At 39.5% G+C, this 20587-nt stretch overlaps 1 protein-coding gene across 2 annotated transcripts in view; it reads left to right on the forward strand.

Moving 5' to 3' along the window:
• SLC12A1 (solute carrier family 12 (sodium/potassium/chloride transporter), member 1) overlaps positions 1-20587 on the forward strand; it is a 90472-nt gene that overhangs the window by 13839 nt on the left and 56046 nt on the right. The window contains exons 5-10 of one of the 2 annotated variants that reach the window (XM_012649158.1): positions 4563-4658; positions 7291-7430; positions 8496-8606; positions 10551-10662; positions 12255-12382; positions 18661-18745. In XM_012649158.1, the coding sequence (XP_012504612.1) occupies positions 4563-4658; positions 7291-7430; positions 8496-8606; positions 10551-10662; positions 12255-12382; positions 18661-18745 (672 nt within the window). Of the gene's footprint in view, positions 1-4562; positions 4659-5165; positions 5262-7290; positions 7431-8495; positions 8607-10550; positions 10663-12254; positions 12383-18660; positions 18746-20587 lie in introns of both variants that reach the window. The other variant, XM_012649159.1, reaches the window with a different exon arrangement.

Genomic DNA, 20587 nt, shown 5'->3' on the forward strand with positions numbered 1-20587 from the left:
GGAAAATTTATTTGAATGTTATCAAAGCTCCTGATTTAATGTGATAAAAATTAATGCTTTTCTACTCCATATATGGGAAAAAATTATAAATTCACTTTCAGGGGAAGACTTAGCATCAAGAGCATAGATGTTCAAATGTGCTTTCAGATACTACTCCAGAAGGTATCTCAATTCACATTTTTAAAGGTAGTTGGTCACTATTTATTGCCTTCGCTCCTCAAAACACATTTAGAATCACCAGAAAACTAACTCGAAAAAGAAAGGGCTAAGCTATAAATTGAAAAATTGGCACCAGTTCCCATAATTTTTCCATGTTTCATGTTTGGCAACTGCTGAGTTCCTGACAAAGGGCTGCTTGCCGGTTTTATGGTGCATATCAAATGAGTGCATACAGCCACGGGGGCCAAAATAAGTATATGCTGCTCCATGGAAAATCTGCATCTTAATATTGCCAAGGTTTTGCTCCAGGGTTTCATGCAAAATTAGGTTTTTAAGGGCAGTTTAGTAACTTATTGAGATCATCAAGAAACATTACTTTGTTTGGAGGTGTGAGAGTAGCCAAGGGCAAGAGTAATTCTTTTTAATGCGATTTATTTAACATCCATATGTTTGGGCAATAATCTGAACTTTAATCAGATCTTACATTATTCTTCACAGTCAATCCAGTTTCAGGTTTATTGCAAAATTGTAAAATATGAAGAATCCTATCTTCCGCAAAGTAGTTTATTACACTGTCAGACACTATCCTTGTTTTAATAAGGATTTTTTATTTAAGTAGTTAAATGATCTATTAGAAGAGATTAGAATTCTACCTAATGAATGTTCAGTGGGTTTTCCTTTGAATGGAGGTTTGTGTTTTTCTTTTCTTTTAAATTCTCAAAGGATAGACTTTAGTGAGTAGTAGAAACTTACTGTCAACCTTGGTTTTACAGACCTTTGTTGTGAACCTAAAGCTAAATGAGTTAAGTCAGTCTCTGGGTCCCCTTTGGGTTTCCTTTATTGGCAAAGAAAAGAAACAAATGCAAGTATTTTCCTCTTGCTTTGGGCATAGTTTGGGAAAGAAGTCTGAATACATTTGCAAGCCCAGACCTTGGGAATAAAGCCAAAGGGTATCCGGAGCCAGAAGTCACAGTAGCTACAGCCCTCGAGTAACCATTCCAGAGCTAAAAGTTGTGGCTGCCTTGTTCCCAAAAGCAAGCGGTAGAATGAGCTCACAATGCTGTCGAGTTGTTCTCTGTCTTGGAGACCTGGGCTGGGGCAAGATGGTTTCCAAAACCTTACGCCTTAAGCAAGGAAGTCGGGTGTGAAAAGCAGATACATGGTCTGAGGCAAGTTATTTCTACTCTGTGCATTTATTTCACTATCTCATCTAAAAGTTAGGGAGTGGGTTAGAGTTAATTCTTTCCCAATCAATTCTTTGAAGATAAAGCTAAAGAAGTTTTCTGAACAGACAGACACAAGTTGAGATAGACAGAGGGTAGCTTAGTCATGTTACTGTGGAGTGCATAGAAATTATCTGGGAAGTTGGGTTAGGCAACTGCAGAATCCTGGGATTCACTTTTAAAGATCCAAGCTCAGTAGGTCTGGGCATTTTTAATAAGCACCCCAGGCATTTCCTGAAGCAGGTGGTTCAAAGCCCACACTTTGAGAAAACAATGAACTGAATATTCTCTAAGCTGCATCTTACCCTAGGATTTTATTATGTTTGATTGTGAGAGAAGCAAATCCTTTGTTGTTTAAAAGTATGAAACTTTGTTCCAAGGTTTCAAATGGTTTACAGAAATATATGCAATGAATTAAGAATTCTTGAGAAAATAAGAGGCAAAGGGAAAATAACGGTGGGGAAATAATAAAGTCAGAGTAGATTTAATGTCATGAAATGCAAACTATATGTTCGTGCACAGTTTCTGGGATGTGCTAAACATTTGATATCAAACGTCCTCAAAACAAAGTCAAGAGCAAAATAAGCGGAAAAGATAAAAATAAATCACCTTTAGTCGTATAAGGACCTGAGGCCACATAGTGAAACAGAGGTGATGCTCACCACAGCATCCCTGCAATAGATAAGAGTTTAGTGCAACTATTTCTTATAACCACTAGCTTTTAAGAATCTACAGGGGCCACAGCAATATGGTCCAAGTTTGCAGCTTGTACCCTACAGTTACGCTCTTCCCACTGCACTTTAACCTACAAGATAGCATAGAGGCTCCTGCTAGAGCCAGGGGAGAGCTGGGCGCATCAAAGGAGGCAGCCTATAGTACCAGATTCCCATTTCTGTCCTTAATCTCTTTCCACTTCCCCTTCTCCTGGGGCATAGCCAGACAGCTCACAGCCTCTCTTGGCAGACTACCATTTTAACCATCCATGGGACAAGAGAGCCTGCCGACACTATGGAGCATTCACTTTGTGTAGGGGAGTGTATCAAGCAGCCCAGACCAGAGCATTCTGGATGGAGCCATGGTGAGTTCAGTGGCTGTGACCTCACAACCTTCTCCCTGAATCCTGGATCAGCCTCTATTGGAGAGGGTATTCTAGGAGAGGAAAAACTGCCTCCCTCTAACGCACCTTTGGTTCATTGGCCAGGGCCCTATAAATGAGACTGACCAAAGTCAGATTAACAAGAGAAAAACAAACAGAAGTTTATTGGCGTGTGCATGGTGTGTATACGTGGGAGCACTCAATGATAAGTCACTCAAAGGGGTGGTTAGAACATGGGTTTATATGCCATCTTAACAAAAGAACAATAAAATTGAAGAGACGTGACAAGACAAGGAAAAGGACTTTTGTTCCTAGGGTGGCAAACTGTGGGAAGGTAAATAGATGCAGAAGCTAATGGAAGAAAAGGGCTTGTTTTGTCGATCGATTCCCGTGGCGCTTTCTTCAGGCTAAATAAGGGTCATCAGTTGTCTCTTGTGATTAGCTTCTGTTTTTCCTGATAGAGAGGGGAGGAGGGATGCATGTACAAATTTACATCCTGCTTTTGGGCTAATAGGAAAGAGACCAAGAGCTTTTCTTATATCTGCTTCTTTTCAATTGCCTTCGGCTCAAAATAATCCTTACGGCAAAGTGGCATATTCTGCTACCCTTCAGTCTCCTCCTGGCTGTGTGTTTCTTGAAGCTGAGAGCAATCTCACCTTTCTTGAATTCTGGCCTCTACCACTTCCTCCCTCTCCATGTAGTCATCACCCTTCTAAACCATAAGATCCTTGATGACAGCTTTTTCATTTCATTTGCTCCTTGCATTTCTCATACTGCCCGCCACACAGCTGGACATATAGTAGACTTCTAAAAAGCAATAGCTATTATGAGTATTTTAGATATGACCAAAAAGCAATACCATTAACCGTGTACTGTGTTCCATGCTCTATGCTAACCACTTTACACATGCATTCTTTCTAATTCCATTGCCATTTTTGGCTCAGAAAATAAGTAACTTGCCAGAGATCATACAGCCAATAAGTTAATATAGTTTAATTTGATTCTGTCTGCTTTACCCATCTGCCGGATGAACAATTTGCTATACTATGTGTAATTTTCCACCCCTACATAACCATATGTACATAAAAAGGTAGTTACTTGGAAGGATGAACACTTAATCTCCCGTTATATTGACAGCTTGGAATTGTAGACCAAATATTATGTTTATAGGTGTGTAGAACTTCATCAAAAAGGGGGTTCTCATTAAATTTTGACCAGACATAGTTGCTTTGTTGTGTACAACTTAGCAATGCACATTTTAGCTCTTGAGTTTCTTGAAACCCAAGCTATTACAGGCAGAAAACTTGAAAGTCGAGCACTCACTCTGTGTGATTTCCCGGCCAACATGTTGAACTCAAATGTGATTTTTCAGTGATTGCCCTAGATTTGTTGGCAATTATGTAAATAATCTAAGAGATTGTTCCACCATTTAATGCCTTTATTTTTCCTCTCTCAACTGAGGTCTTGGTGTGATTATCATCGGCTTAGCCGTGACAGTGACTGCTATCACTGGTTTATCCACCTCTGCTATTGCCACAAATGGATATGTCAGAGGAGGTAATTAAATTTGTGACCTGCACATCATTTGTAAGGTAAAGCCAACACAGGCTCTAACAGTTCACCACTGACCTTTCGGGAGTGTTTTCAAAGGTAATGCAAGTTGGTTCCTTCTCCCCTCCCCCAGGCAAAGGGATGCGAGAAAAACGGAGAAGGTTTTAACCTTTGTCAAACCCCCAACTTCCTCATTCACCTTCCTCAGAAGTAAGAAAGAAGGTCAAATGTCATGTTTTCTCTTTTCACAGCCAGGGTACTTTCTCTCCCAGGACACCAGCGTAAGTCAACTTTTCCTTTCCAGGGCTGCGGTTTCAGTTGTGTTTGTTTTAGAAATCATCCTTCATCCTGATGAGCTGTTCTCCTCCGACTTGATCTTTATGCCAGGCATACCGGTTTCCCCTTAGCACAAAGAAACCCTGATGGGGCCCCAGACATGGACATGAAAACGTAAAGGCAATATAGTTTGCAGCAATAGGAAATCCAAGGAAGAAAAGTAAAACATAGTATCTTCTGTCTTTCATTGCTAACAGGTCTCGGAGTTCTCATAATTCTTCTTTCCACCATGGTAACTTCTATTACTGGGTTGTCAACTTCTGCAATAGCAACTAACGGGTTTGTCCGTGGAGGTAAAATCTCTAAGATATCTAATGCCCTCATCACTCGCTACGGGTAGGCAAAAACTTTTTGTATACTTCTTTTTGATGGGAACGAGAAAGTAGCCCAATATTCTTGAAGCCTGGCTAAGTATTTGGAGGAGCAGATGCAGAAGAAAACATAAGGTATGGTGAGTAGAGTCCAGCTCTGCACTGGTCATCTCTGGTCTTGTTTCTAACAGATCCCTCTGGCACATTTCAGGTCATGCTTTAGAGATGCACAAATTCCCTGAGTAAATGGTTTATTTTTCAGGCAGGTCTGCACACCTCTTGCTGGTGTTTCTTGGAAAGTGATTCCTGGACATGGCTTCAGTTTTAAAGTTTAGTACATTTCAGGTACTTGCTAGACCTTCGTGGAATGGGATCTTTTAGAACATTTCAGGTTTTCGTGGGGAGACAAGATTCAGACAGCTGCCTCCTGAAGCACCAGTGACTTTTCTCAGTACTGGAGCCAAACACCTTTCTTGGGCGATTTTGCAGGTCTTGGATTCGTCATCATCGGCCTTAGTGTGGTGGTGACAACACTCACAGGTATTTCTATGTCTGCTATTTGCACAAACGGAGTAGTAAGAGGAGGTAAGCCAATTCCTTCACTTATGACTACAGGCTTGGTTGCTAGTAATGTCTAGAGTTGGTTTAATATTGGAAGTGAAAGTTGCATATTGCTAGTTAGTCCCCAAAGTCTTAAAATAAGATAAAATAACACAAATCTAAACAGCAATGCAAAATTCTTCTCAGTTAAAATTAGGAGATCTCCAGAAAAGATTTTTTGACCCATTTCCTGTGATGAAACATGTTTATAAAGTGGAGAGTGACTATGTGTTTAGTAAGAAGACATAGAGTATTCCAGCAAAATGCATGGTTTCTTTGTACCTTGGATGAGTCCTGCTGCCTCTCTAAGGTCCCCTCAGCGTGGGTCTTCTCCAGTACCCCAGTGGGCACTACTGACATTCCCACTCAGTAAACCACTCCTTCACCGAGCCCTCAGGGTTCACCCCAAACCCTGCACTCCCAGTGGCCAACAGGCACGGGAAGACCACTAAAAAGAAAAAAATAAATAAATGAAGAGTTACTTCCAAAACTTCTAGGAGGAGGCAGGCCCAGGCAGAAAAGGAAGTGGATAAAGTTTGTCATTGTTCCTCTAACTTCCCTTCTTTGGTTCCTCTGGTTCTGTACTTGGGAAGTTTATCTAGGTCTCCCTACTCAGAGCCTTCTGAAACACCACCACTCCCACAACACACCTCGGCCCCCAACTTTTACCTGGCTCTCACTTTGACCAAGCCCACCTGAGTAACAAGGGGCTAGCTAATGTGTTTAAGGTAATCTATATGAAGGAAACAATGGGAATTTGCCCCACCCAGATAACACGTTGCATTTGACCCCTGAACCCCAAGGAATTACTACAGCGAAAGAAATTTCTTCACAGCCAAAATAATTTTGTTTCATTTTTAGGTGAATTTATTCAATGTCATTCTTCTGCCCACTCTGTCCATCTCTAAGACCAGCTCAGTATAAGAAATCATTAATTTACTGTGGTCTGCGATGATCAGACCTCTCGACACTTTTCTTTTCTTTTCTTTTTTTTGAGACAGAGTCTCACTCTGTCGCCCTGAGTAGAGCGCCGTGGTGTTAGCCTAGTTCACAACAACTTCAAACTCCTGGGCTCAAGTGATCCTCCTGCCTCAGCCTCCAGAGTAGCTGGAACTATAGGCACACACCATCACACACAGCTAATTTTTCTATTTTTAATAGAGACAGGATCTCAGTCTTGCTCAGCCTGGTCTCAAACTCCTGACCTCAAGCAATCCTTCGGCCTTGGCCTCCCAGAGTGCTAGGATTACAGGCGTGAGCCACTGCACCCAGTCAATCAGACCTCTTAATATTTAATATTTTCATTTTCAGTAACCTACTCTAGGTACCCTCTAGATGGCTGACCAATCTAGTTCCGTGTTTCATGCACACAGACGTATGCAGCCATATATAGAACTACTTTTCCAAAGTGCAAGGAAGAGGCAATTGTTCCAAGTCCTCCTTATGTTTCTTCCCACTTGCCACCCCCATACACATATGAGTATTTGGCAATAATCATGCCTTCTCTAGCTAAAAACATAAAAAACCAACTCTGATTTATAGATGAATAATACATAGCACTACACAGATACCTTGTTGTATGCAGCAAATATATACCAAAAAATTATATATACTTCACCCACTTCATTTTCTACCCAGGCTTTCCTATTCCTGGAAATTCTGGAAATAAAATTTTACTTCAGTTGCATTATTAATTTGAATATTCCAATGATATTTTTTAAAGACAAAACATTTTTGGGGTAAAGTTTGCTGTGTTCTTATTTGTAGCATTCTTTTTACATTTATGTTTCAATAAATTAGATTTTATTAAGTCAGGCTACTTCTATTGTAGATTATAGAGTACAAAGAAGGGTTAAGTTATTCATTAGGGTGACACAGGATTCCTAAAACTATTAGGAAGTTGTAATATTTTATTAGAATAATTAACATTTCAAATGCTTTCAGACATGTATAACCATTTGGTCATATAAACTAGCAATTCCTCGACGTAAAGCATGTTCATTTCTTGTTTCAGGTGGGGCCTATTATCTTATTTCCAGAAGTTTAGGCCCCGAGTTTGGTGGGTCAATAGGCTTGATCTTTGCTTTTGCCAATGCAGTGGCCGTTGCTATGTATGTGGTGGGATTTGCTGAGACTGTGGTGGATCTTCTTAAGGTAATTAAAAGCTTCTCTGTTTTTCAGCCAAGCAAGATAATTCAGTTTAGTTTGCTTTTTCGGGGCACTAGGGGATATTATTATGGCGAGATGAGAGGAAAAAGTTGGATATAGTAGAAGGAGCCTGAGCTTAGCATAAGAAGATCTGGCTTTGAGTCCTGGCTCTCAAATTTACCAGCCAAGAGACTTTGGATCAGTTCCTCTATTAATCTAAATCCTGTTTTCCAAATCTATAATATGGGGTAATAATGTTGTTCTATGTATTTCACAGAAGTGTGCCACAAATCAAACTAAATAATGTACATGAAATATTGGGTAAAATTTGAAACATTGGATAAATAATGGGTATTATGATCAGCAGTAATACTCTGATTATGGTTGTAGATTTCCAAAGGGAAAGAAAATTCAAATGTTAAAATAACTCCCTGCAGAAAACTAAGTATTCCCTAGTTTAGGTGTCAGTCTAGGATGGTGTATACACAAGCACAGTAATTAGCTAGTCTACCAACTAACTTCTAGTCCTTGTCTTATGGTAAAGATAGCATTCATTGGATTCAACTGGGAAAAGTACCTGTATTTGAAAATTAGATAAATAAATGAGCTTGTAGTTCATAGAGTGTGTTATCTTTAAGGGATGCATTATCAGGTTTGTGTGGTCTGTTCCTAAATTAAAGAGCACTGATTTCCAATATTCATCATGAACCACTCATTTTTATTCCTCTAGGATTCCCCTTAACACACAAAAATAATTAGTCAGTCTTCTGAAACAAAACACAATATATGTGTGTACACACACTTTTACTTAGTGCTAGAATATCTTCAAAAGCTATGACTAGAATGAATCTCCAAAACTTCTAACTTTTAACCGTGGCTATCAAAGGCCTATCATCGCAGAAAAAAATAATGCTAAGTTATCTTCTGAAATTTATGAACATTTCATTTTTGTATTATCCTATATGGCCCCAGGTGTCAGTGTACAGTATCTCTTTTAACTGTTATGTGCTACAATAAGACACACACCCAAAAGGCTGTATCTCTAACCATTTAACCAATTTTCCCCCCCAGGAGAGTGATTCAATGATGGTGGATCCAACCAATGACATCCGGATTATAGGCACCATCACCGTGGTGATTCTTTTAGGAATTTCAGTAGCTGGAATGGAATGGGAAGCAAAGGTGAATTTCTTAAAAATGATGTTATGAACACCTGCTGGTCGGGTCCTGAACGAATTGCAGGAATAGAAGGAACTCCACATTCAAAAAGAATTGCTGTTATTATTTGCTATGGTGAAAGGAGCAGGTTAGCGCCAGATGGAACACAATGCCTGAAAAGCAGGGAGTCCAGGCAGGCGTGACTCACAGCTCATGAGTCACATGACAGAGCCTATGTTTCGTCCTTCTTTCTGCTACCATCACAGTGGCACAGCCACCAAGGTGGCTGCCATCTTCATGCATAGACCCTTTGCAATCATACCAGTGGTGCACGCTGAAAGCCTGTGTCTCTCAATCTCAAGCCTTGGTGTCCCCTTTCAAGCTGCCCATGGGTACTGCTGAAGCCCAAAAGAAATGGCAAATGTGTTAGGAGAAGGTAATAGAAACAGAAGCTATCGTTATTTTCTGAAACCCAGTATTTCACCAGCAAGTTTGAAGACACCATAGGCTTTGGAACCAGAAAATATCTGGGTTGAACTAGTAGTAAAACAGATAGTAAATTTCTAAATGATGGGAAGCATGTCTTCTGCCTCCTTTGTAACTCCCTGCAGTGATTGGCACAATTGAAAATGTTCCTCTGTGCCTGGAGATGAAGTAACTAGATTTCAAGCGGTCACGAGAAATGATAGCCAAAGCCTCTCACCTATATAAGGCGATAGGAAACATTCCTATGTGGCATTTATTTGTGGATGATACATTCACACGTTAACTAAAAATTACTTAAGTGCCTACATGTGCTGAGCATTCTGCCAGGGACTAGATGTTAAGTTGTGATCAAAATAGGCAGAATCCCTGCCCTAATTCAGCAAATGGTCTCTGGATATTTGAGTAATAAAAAAATGAACAAAGAAATAAATATAAAATGGTAAATTGTGAAAAGTACTGTGAAGGAAATAAACAGGACACTGAGATCAAAAAGAAAGAAAAAAACAGAGGAAACCTACTTATATTACTGGATTCCAGGAGGGAAGCAATGAAGTTTAGTGGCAATAGAAGGTAGCATTTAAATCTCCAGCTTTGTGGTTAGAGTGCCTGGATTTGAATCTGGTTTATATTTCTGTGACCTTAAGTAAATTATTTAACTTTTCTATGCCTGCGTTTCTTTATCTTTAAAATGGGGGTAATAAAATTACCTACTTCATTGCGTTGTTAGTTAGTGCTATTATTTACCTAAAAGAATACAGGTAAAGTTAAATCTGAATCTGTTCTATTGTAAGTCCTCAGTGACCATATAGCTGTCATTATTTAGATTAAGTGGTCAAGAAAGGCCTCCCTGAGGAGGCAACTGAGACTTAAAGGATGGGAAGAAAATGGCTTCGCAGAGTAGGATGAAGTGTGTTCCAGGTAGAGGAAAGAGCATGTGGTAACACCAAGCCAGTAAACACCTTGAAATGGTGGAGAAACTGAAGGGAGACCATTTAGCCGGTCACCCTTGCAGAGTGCTTGTGCTGAGCGCACAGCAGCAAACTGCGTTCAAGTGCACTGGGCATCCCAGGAATTCTATGAATCCTTCCGTGTTCTCACACTCCTGCATTTGGCGCCAGGAAGAGAAAGAACCCATAGGTGCTCTGCCTAGAGGAAAACTCAAATCTATCAGTGTTACAATTTTTGGCTCCATTTACATTCCCGGGACCATTGTGGTAGTTACCTACCTGCTATTTGGAATCTTCTTGAAATGTAACCCTCAAGTGCCCAACCACATGCTCCCATTGAAAATGTAGCATTGACACCCTGGAAGAATAATGTTTATTAAAATGCTGTTCTATAAGGATGCACTTATCTACTCTGGGTAGCAGAGTCTTGACTAGAATAATCAGTCTTTCTCCAGTGGACCATTACAACCTTTATAATTACATAAAAAGTTGTCAAGTGTATCTAATTTGGTCTCCTTTTACTTTGCCATTCCAGGCTCAAGTGATCCTTCTGGTCATTCTTCTCATTGCTATTGCAAACTTCTTCATTGGAACTGTCATTCCGTCCAACAACGAGAAAAAGTCTAGAGGTTTCTTTAATTACCAAGGTACATGTTACAAATTAGCTGTGTCTCAGTAAATGGTTCTCCCTATCACCAGCCCCATCCCCCCGACCCCAGCCATGGGAATGCCAGTGTGGTCCAGGGAAGAGCCTGGAATTGGATTCAGGAGACCCAGGGCCGGGTCTCACCTCTTCCACTTACCAGCTGGACAGATCACCTAGCGTGTTCGGGTCTCGGCTTCTCCTGCTAAAGTGTGGGTGATAATAACTTCCTGAAGGAATTTTGAGAAGCAAATAAGATAGTGGATGTGAAAGTGTCTTGTAAATCTTAAAGTGCTTGACGAATTGTTGCCCCTATCAAATAGTAGAATCAGACATACTCAGTGAAAGAGAATAGCTTGAACACCCACTGGAGGCGGGGGGCTCCAGCAGATAAAAAAGAAAAAAGAATAGCTTGCACAAATTATTCAATCATTGCAGAGCACTATAGTCTTTTTTTTCTTCCTGCTAGACTTTCTGCATCTTTCTTTCCTATAGCATTAAATACTTAAGCATCACTGTCAAGTTGTCAGGCGTAGAAGACTGTAGGAGTTACTTAGTGTAGCATCCTTTGATGATGTCACTGAGCATGAAAGCTGACTTCTTTTTCTCCTGTTCTGCTCCTCCTATCCACTCCTTCCTATCTTTCCCCTCTAGCTTACTCAGGAATCCACTGCTGAGGTGTTTTTTTTAATATATATTTTCCTTCATTATTTACTCAGTTGACAGTATTTGTTTCCTTTTTATATCACGTCATCTGTTTCTTCCTAATCCTTTTTCTTCCTAAAAATTGTCTTGTTTGCTTTACATGTTAGCATCCTTTTCTATTCTTTTCCCTCCTTCCCACTTCTACCATATTTTTGATGTTTTCTTCCTTATTTGGTACCCCAGATTCTCTCGTTCACATTTTTCTTCCTCCTCTTCCTTTTCCTTTCTGTTTTTCTTCTAGATTGTTCTCTTTTATTTAGGCAATTAGATGACAGTCTATGGGATAGTATTATGTTATGAATAAAATCCCTCACTATGTTATTCTCCCATACTAAGAATATGGTATAAGGATCTAAAATCCAATTTCTGGGAGAGAGGAGTAAAGAGATTAAGACATTAGTAGCAAAATTGTAAAGTAGCCTCACCCACAAGGTTCTTTAACAATTAGAAAAAAAGGCATAGAAAAGCAGTGTGTTGATTATTTAAGCTATTTACACATGTGAGAATGTAGTTGTATGTGTGCGGGTGTGTGTGTGTGAATGTGTGTGGTATATTTGTAAGTATGCCAGTATGATAATGGAGAGAGTGCTTCATCTCTTTGAATCTATTCTAGATTCTAAAATCAGGCAGCCTGGGTCTCTGGTGACACAAAAATTATTGATTTTTTAGAGCTATGTCCTAGAGATCTAAAACCTTATGATATATATTTTCACTCTTGGCAAATATTAATGTAAGGTTCATCAGGAGTATACTGACATCTTCAAGGTCATTTCATTTATCATATAGGAATATAATTGCATTTAGGGCCATGGAAGGCAAAGGTAACTTTACCTCCTACTCTGTTAAAAAAAAAAAGTCTACATAATAATTTTCTCATAATTTGTGTTGCAGCATCAATATTTGCAGAAAATTTTGGGCCAAGCTTCACAAAGGGTGAAGGCTTCTTCTCTGTCTTTGCCATTTTTTTCCCAGCAGCTACTGGGATTCTTGCTGGTGCTAATATTTCAGGAGATTTGGAGGTATGTTGTTTTCTCTGCTTTGCAGCCCTGAGAGGTGGTGGTGATGGTGTCGTTGATGGGTAACACAAAGAGCTGTAGAGATTGAATATGACCATATCTCGCTACAGATTCACGGCTATAAGATTTCTGCAAAATTTCCTGGTTATTTAAAAGTTCTCTCTTTTAATGCCAGATTTGGATTCCTATTCCAGATAGTTCTTCCAAAAGTTTTATTCAGTGATATCGGAAGAATGGAGTATATTGATAATATGTCATAATTCTAACAAAATGAATATAATTCATTGAAAAAATACCAGAACCACACTTTCGCTTTTAAACCCATAATGAATGAGAACATGAAACATTCATGAAAAAGTAAAAACAAAACAAAGAAAAGTAACACATTATTACTTAGCACTCTATCCATATTATTCTATGTTAAGTACAGTAAGGAACACTGTATGAGTTAGGATACTAGAATATTATAAAAGACTAGTAACAGTGGGCTAAACAAGATAGAAGCTTGTTTTTCTAGTGCATAAAAATTTGAACTCAGTCTGGCATGGTAGTGCACACCTCTAGTCCCAGCCACTCAGGAGACTGAAGCTGGAGGATTGCTTGAGCCCAGGAGTTTGAGGCCAGCCTGGGCAGCACAGCAAGACCCTTTTTCTAAAAAAAAAAAAAATCAACCTCATGGACCATCCAGTGGAGTAAGAAAGGTCTGCTCCAAAAGGTAGCCCAGGAACCACGATGATCTCTGTTGTTTCACCATGCCTTGGGGTTTGCCCTCATCTGCAAGGTCTAAGATGACTAATCATTTCCAAGATCACATTCCAGTCTACAGGAAGGAGAATAAGGAAGTAGAGGCTAAGCAATTCCTGGAACTAGTAAGTATCACTCCTGCTGACATTCCATTGGCCAGAATTTAGTCTTGTGGCCTTACCTAGTTGCAAAGGAGGCTGGGAAATGTAGTTTCTAGCTGGGTAGCCATATCCTCAGATAAAATTTTAGGGGTTCTAGTATTAAAAGGAGGAAAATGAGGATGGATATTAGGGGACAATAATCATTCTCTACCACACACAGAAAAAAGTAGGAGAAACAGGTTTTTACCTCAATAAATGTATAATCAACTTTGGAAGACAAGAAATGTTTTCAAGAGTCATCAGAAGATATGTATAAATGAAAACCATATGCACTGTCCAAGTGGGTTGCACAATACAAATACTGAACAAATAATTGTTAAGTTAGGGATGGTTTCCCCAAGGAAGTAACTTTTTTTTTTTTTTTGGAGACAGAGTCTTGCTCTGTTGCCTGGGCTAGAGTGCCTGTGGCGTCAGCCTAGCTCACAGCAACCTCAAACTCCTGGGTTTAAGCAATCCTTCTGCCTCAGCCTCCCAAGTAGCTGGGACTACACGCATGTGCCACCATGCCTGGCTAATTTTTTCTATATATTTTTAGTTGTCTAGATAATTTCTCTGTATTTTTTAGTAGAGAAAGGGTCTCCCTCTTGCTCAGGCTGGTCTCGAACTCCTGACCTCGATCGATCCTCCCACCTCAGCCTCCCAGAGTGCTAGTATTACAGGTGTGAGCCACTGCGCCTGGCCAAGGAAGTAACTTTTGAACCTGAACTAAAAGCAAAGGCTAGATGCTGACTATTGAAGAGGATTTATATTTATAAGATTATTCCAGGAAGAGAAGACAACAGGAACAGTCAGTCATGAGGAGACTGGGAGCAGTGAGGAGTCCCTTGTGCTTCAACTGGAGAAATCCTGATGAGGCAGGATCACCTTTAGGGCAAGGACAAACAGTTAGAGGGTACCCAACTCTCTGAGAGAGACTTGCTTGCCCTAGAATATAACTCCATGAAAGTGAAGACTTTGCCTTTGATTTTGTTCATTGCTGTATCCTCAGAGAGAGTAAGTATTCAATAAATATTTATTGAGTGAATAAATAAAGGCAGTTAGATTTGTTATATTATTAATACGAGCCACAGTACTGTGGTAAATTCTTGACCAGAAATATGGCATGAAACAGATTGTACCGAAGTGTAGAAAAGTTAAGAAACTTGTTGAAAATGATTCAAGTAGTAAGCATCGCTGCTTAATGAAACTTAGGAGTTAGTTCATCTTACCAGCACCTACTAAGTGCCTGCTCACACCAGGCACTGCAAAAGCAAAGAGCTTCATCCTTCCCTCAAGGACCCCCTAGTCTAAAGGGAGACAGATTTACTCTAGCTGAGTTAGAACAAACAAGAACAGAATCATGTGCAAGGGAAAGAGGAAATAGTATTACTTGCTCCCCAAAAAAGTAAGAGAAGACTTTCAGGGGAGGGGACACTCACTCCAGATTTCTAGGGATGAAAAGGAGTCAATAGGACTAAGAGGAGAGGGATATTTGGAACAGAAGGAATGGGATGTCAAAATGCACAGAAAAAGATGCTACTTATGGGAATTGTTGTATTTGTGAAGTTGGGTACGTAAGTAAAATCATTTTTTCAAAATGTTAATAAGCATATTTATAAAGAATCTTCTGTGTCTCAGGCACCCTGGGAGTAAGCAAAGAACTAAAAGATATTATCCCTATCTCAAAAGGCAAGACTTAAAATTCCCTTCTCCCAAAATAAGTGCTAACTTGATTTAGGTTTGGTATGTGAGTAAAGAATTTAATTTGTTTATCAATCTATACTAAGAAATCTCTGATTTTGAGTTTACACATAAAGAAAGTACAGAGTATGGCCTGTCGTATTTTCAGGGCATGCATGGTCATAATATTATTTCATTCTTTCCATCGGAAAATACTTTCATGATTTTTCAATTAAGCTTAACTTGTAACATATACTCTACTACTATATACCATATACATTTGCTTTATGCTGAATTTCAAATAGAATTCAAAGGTTCTTTAAACTACCAACAGTAGAGTTAGGATATTATTCCCAAACTAGCTAGAGACACCGAGGAGGTTAGACAAGGGAGTACCATGATTAGATATGTGTTTTCGAGAGAGCCCATTAACAGATTATGAAGGACAGGTTAAAAGGTAGGGGAAGGTGGACATAGGTAGGAAGACTGGAGACAGAAAGATCAATTAGAAAATATCCCCGTAGTCTGGACAAGAGTTGACATGGGCCTGAATTAAGGCTATGCAGAGGAAAAGCATGAAAGGGGTCAGCTTTATTAAAGTTAGGAGAGGAAATAGAAAGAATGTTTTTTTTACTATGATCCACAGTAAGAAGACATACATCATAACCAAGTGCGCGCTCACAATGTTTTCCACCATGGTTCTTACTTTATTATAAGCAGCCCCTTCTGATATTTTCACATTGGTTCCATTCTATTTTTTTCTTTTTTTTTTTTTGAGACAGAGTCTCACTCTCTTGCCCAGGCTAGAGCAAGTGCCGTGGCATTAGCCTAGCTCACAGCAACCTCAAACTCCTGGGCTCAAGTGATCCTCCTGCCTCAGCCTCCCAAGTAGCTGGGACTACAGGCATGTGCCACCATGCCCGGCTAATTTTTTCTATTTAGTTGTCCAGATAATTTCTTTCTATTTTTTTAGTAGGGACGGGGTGTCACTCTTGCTCAGGCTGGTCTTGAACTCCTGAGCTCAAACAATCCGCCCTCCTCGGCCTCCCAGAGTGCTAGGATTACAGGCGTGAGCCACCGCACCCGGCCTCTATTTTATTCTTTTAACGCTGGTTACAACCCGCTGAATTGATTCCATGGCACAGCAGAGGAGGAAAAAGAAGCTCAGATTTGCCCGTTGAGGCTAAAGGGCAGAAGGACAGGTGTCTAGTGGGTCACTAGACTTATGAGTCTGGAGCTCTGGAAAGGAGCTAGGGCAGAGCAGGAAGCTATGGCATGGACGAGTTCACCCAGGTATGTGCAAGAGGAAAGAGGGAAGAGGTCCAAGGCAATGCTAAGGAAACACAGACATTCATAGTAGTAGCAGTAAAGAGGGAATCTATAAGGAAAAAAGAGAAAGAGCAGGCTAAGTGGTAGGGGAAACCAAGAGACAGTGGGGTCGTGAAAGTCAAGAAAGGAGAATGTTTTGAGGAGTAACGACATGGCAAAAGCCAGAGCCGTCAAGCATGGTAAATACTGAGAGGTCATAATACTTTGGGAAATGGTAAGGAAACTTCAGTACTTACAGATATTATTTCTCTCTGAAAGCGAAACTAGAAATACAACACAGTGGATTCAATTCAGCTTAGTAAACATTTATTGTTTACACACTATGGGATAAACAAGATGCTGACCTCTGCTCACAGCCTCAGAATCCTCAAGAAGGCACTTCAGGCTGCCAGTGAAGGTCAATGAGCGTTGGCACAAGGGGATGCTACAAAATTCCCATACCGAACTTTCTATTTGCTAATAACACACACACACACTAATAGGTAATCTGTAAATGTGTACCTGGGAGAAGATTTGGGAAATATCTAAGTCTAATGGAGAGAGATGAGATGTGATTTCAGAGATGCAAAATTAGAGTGTGGTTGGCATACCCAAAAAGCAGAAATCTAATAGATTGCTTGTAGTCTGTTGTAAGAAAAAATATATTTAATGAAGAAAAGTGGAAGAAGGTTAGGTTTTGGATTACTGTTGGGGGATGGATACTAGCATTTTAGAGTGAAAACTAAGAACTTGTCAAAGTTCCAAGCCCTGTCCAGGGGAAATGTAGCCAGACCAGACCATGTGAATATACGATCATATACTAATATATTGGCATTCCAATTTATATGTTAACGTCTTAGGGTCAAGCTGGATTCTCATGTAACCCCTATAAAGTAATTTTAGAGCTTGTAGCAGTTAGTTGTAAATAAAAACTAAGCTTTTGTGTTTTAGGAACAAGACTGCCTTTCATCTTCATGCCTCTTATCCTTATATATATATATATATATATATATATATTATATTTCCTTTCTTCCCACTTAACTCAATTGTTTACATTTCACTCAGATCTCAAGAAATTGTCATGCAATAAAATAAATTTTGAAACATGACATGAATTAGAGGATTGAGTGGGGCCCACTTCTGCCACAATTGCCATCTTCTTCCTGCCACGTGCTGTTCCATTGCACACACCGGCCACATTGACTTTTGAAGACAATAGTTTGGAAGGAAGAGACTGGGTCTGCATGTATCAGAGCAAAGCCTTTGTGCAGAAATTCCTAGAAGAGTGGGGAGGAATTAATGATCACAGAGTGGCTCCACAGGGCTGGCTTACTCCCATGTGGGGGCAGGTTTGCTTGAATCCGTTACAATTCCCAGCAATCAAGTTGAGTCTGCATTCACCATGAGTGACCTTTCTCATGGACTTGATCAGTGCATTTCAGTTTTTTGTTTTTTTTTTTTAAAAAAAAGTTCAAACTTTGCTTGACTGTATTGACTGCTTATTTGTATTGATGAGTCTCACGTCCTCTGGTGGAGGAACTAATGCCTACTGCAACTGTGCTTTCCTCAATTCAATATTTATTGACTCCTACTATATGTCAGGCACTAGCCTGCATAAGCAGTGAATACATTAAATTTCCATTTAATAATCCCTGTTAAGTTGAATTGAATATAATGCAATATGCTCCTTGGAAATTGATTTGGTATGATTGAGCCCCCAAAACAGGATATAAAATGGTAAATTAAATATGATGTGAACTCAACTCAGTGAATGTATATACATTTATGTGCAAGAGAAAAGCCCATTTTCTGGTATAAGCTTGTATTTTCCTCTTTCTTTATGCCTGCTTATGGAAATTAAATATCTCTCATTGCAGTCATTTCTGAACTAGATTCCAAATAAGAAATTTAAGGGATAGAAGAATTTAGTAGATCATACTTTTGCTCAGTTGAAAGTGATTTTTTTAATACAAGCCCAAGCTCAGTATAAAACAAATACACATAAACACACAGATATCATCAATGAGCCAAATATGTTTGTATATTGTCCCCTAACACCAAGGTCCCCTATCCAAGGTCTAGGATACAACTACATGAAATTCACAGGAGGTAAAGGGAAGGGAGAGGTCTGGGTGAGTGAACTACACCTAATATTAAAAAACTTCCTTCTGGACAGTCAGAGTTCTCTTCTGTTCAGCTCAAAGTTTTATAGATTTCTTTATTCACTCTGAACACCTTTTCTTTGTCCAAAAAGAACTTGAGCTCACCGCCTTGCCATTTGCTTGATCTTTTCTTTAGAACTTGCCTCTGGAAGGGTAGCCTAAAAATTTGAAAATATGGAAATAACTCCAAGTGATCTGTCTCTTATTCTGTCCTGTATTCTCCTACCTCCACCTTATTTTTTCAAAGGATCCCCAAGATGCCATCCCCAGAGGAACCATGCTGGCCATTTTCATCACCACTGTTGCCTACCTAGGTGTTGCTATCTGTGTAGGTAAGTGGTACATCTCTGGTGTCAGAAGGTCAGAATTACAAGGGGTACAGTTGTTCTTTATGTCTAGTGGGCTTTCAATGGAGCATAAGTAGAAAGTTTTATAAAAGGCAACAATTTTAATTTCCTTCTTGGTACCTTAATGTTAATGGTTTGGATGCTTTAGGGGTTTAAATGCAATTAAGCTGTAATGTAGGTGAGTCAGGGCTAGAGTATAGCTAGTCAAACTGTCATTCTACCTAAACACAAAGAGGGTCCCATTTTACTACCCTAGGTGATAATTCCATTGCTAAGGAAGCTACCACTTCCAGCACACACTTCCCTTGCCTTAGGAGGCAGTTGAGAAACAGAGCAAAGAAGTGAAAAACAAACAAACAAAAAAAACCAGCCTTAAGAAAGTATAAAAGAATAGATTTTATGACTTTGTCTCATCCTTGCATTGCTGTCCAGAATGTGGAAATGTCACTGTCACCAATTGGCAGGAAATCAGAACAAGAAAAGACCCAGCTGCTGGCAGTGTGGGTGGCCAGCCCCTACATTGCTCAGTGAACAGAAAATATGTGTGTTCACCTGTTGTTCCTGAGGCTGACTTTGGTTCCACCTGCTGCCTATAGCCACACCTCCTCCTGGTTGGAGCTGCCTCATACTTTTGCCATAGTAGGAGAGGAAGAAATGTGCTTTCCCAACATTCAGAAAAGGAAACTCTTTTCTGTGTACACTAGGGAATATAGCGCAGGCTGGACCCCTATGGAAACCAAAAGGTATCCCAGTCCTCCTCTGTTTACTGCAGGGGAAATTGGGAAAGTGCATATATCTGGAGCTGGTTTCTGGACATAAAAGCAAAAAATTTAACTTAGATTCTTGCCTGTCTCTTATTGGAGGAAATTGGATAAGTTTGTTAAATGTATTGTTGTGGCAGTTCCAAGCTTAGTTACATGCGAAGAGATTTTTTCCCAATATTTAGAAAATCAACATATTTTTAAATGACATTGAAATCTACAGTTAAATTTCCCAAATGCTTTTCTTTTTTTTTTTTTACTCACAGTAAAAATAAGGGACTGAGTAAAGTTATAATTCTAATCTCAGAGATTCTTCTAGTTTTTGTCCCCGATGGGTGGAAAAATCTGTGTTTCTGCACTTTCCCAAGGTAAGAGGACAGGCATGTGGTCAATGGCCTCTCATTAGTGCCAATGATGGCTCATGGCCTGGCTCATGGGAATTGGAGAGATCTGTTACTCAGAGGTTAAAATACAGGATTCAAAAAAGTCAATTCAACACAAATGAACAATGAAAGAGGTAAAATCTGGGATGGATGGTTTAGCTTGGTAATCAACATCCATAATTTCAAGGGTTTAAGCAGAGGCTGCCAAGCCACCTCTCAGGACTGTGAGAAAAAGAGTTCCTGTACTGATTATTCTTCATCTCTAAGATTCTATGATTTTTAAGTCTTTCCCAGATTAAAAAAATGTGAATTCCATGGCTCAGATGGAGGGTGCCCAGTGGTTCCCATCACTGGGACCTGTCTTAAAGTTATTAGCAATGAATGGGAATCCATCCTGGGTGGAGTTTGAAAAGCAAAGTGAACGATTTTACTGGTTGGTATTTAGTTTGTAAAATATTTATCCTCATGTAGTTCAGGAAAGTTTAAATATATTTAATATGTATATTCAAATATTTTAATAATCCTATCAAATACATAGTGGCAAAGATTACAGTTAGAAAAATTCATAAGGGGAAGTCAATGATTTCAAGAGGCTTGAATGTTCATAATTCCATTTCTGAGAATCTATCCTAGAGAAATATTTTGAAATACAGAAGAAAAAGTTTATGCATAAAGATGTGCAT

This window comes from Propithecus coquereli, unplaced genomic scaffold (assembly GCF_000956105.1).
Source record: "Propithecus coquereli isolate 6110/MARCELLA unplaced genomic scaffold, Pcoq_1.0 Scaffold3, whole genome shotgun sequence".
Lineage (NCBI taxonomy): Eukaryota > Metazoa > Chordata > Mammalia > Primates > Indriidae > Propithecus > Propithecus coquereli.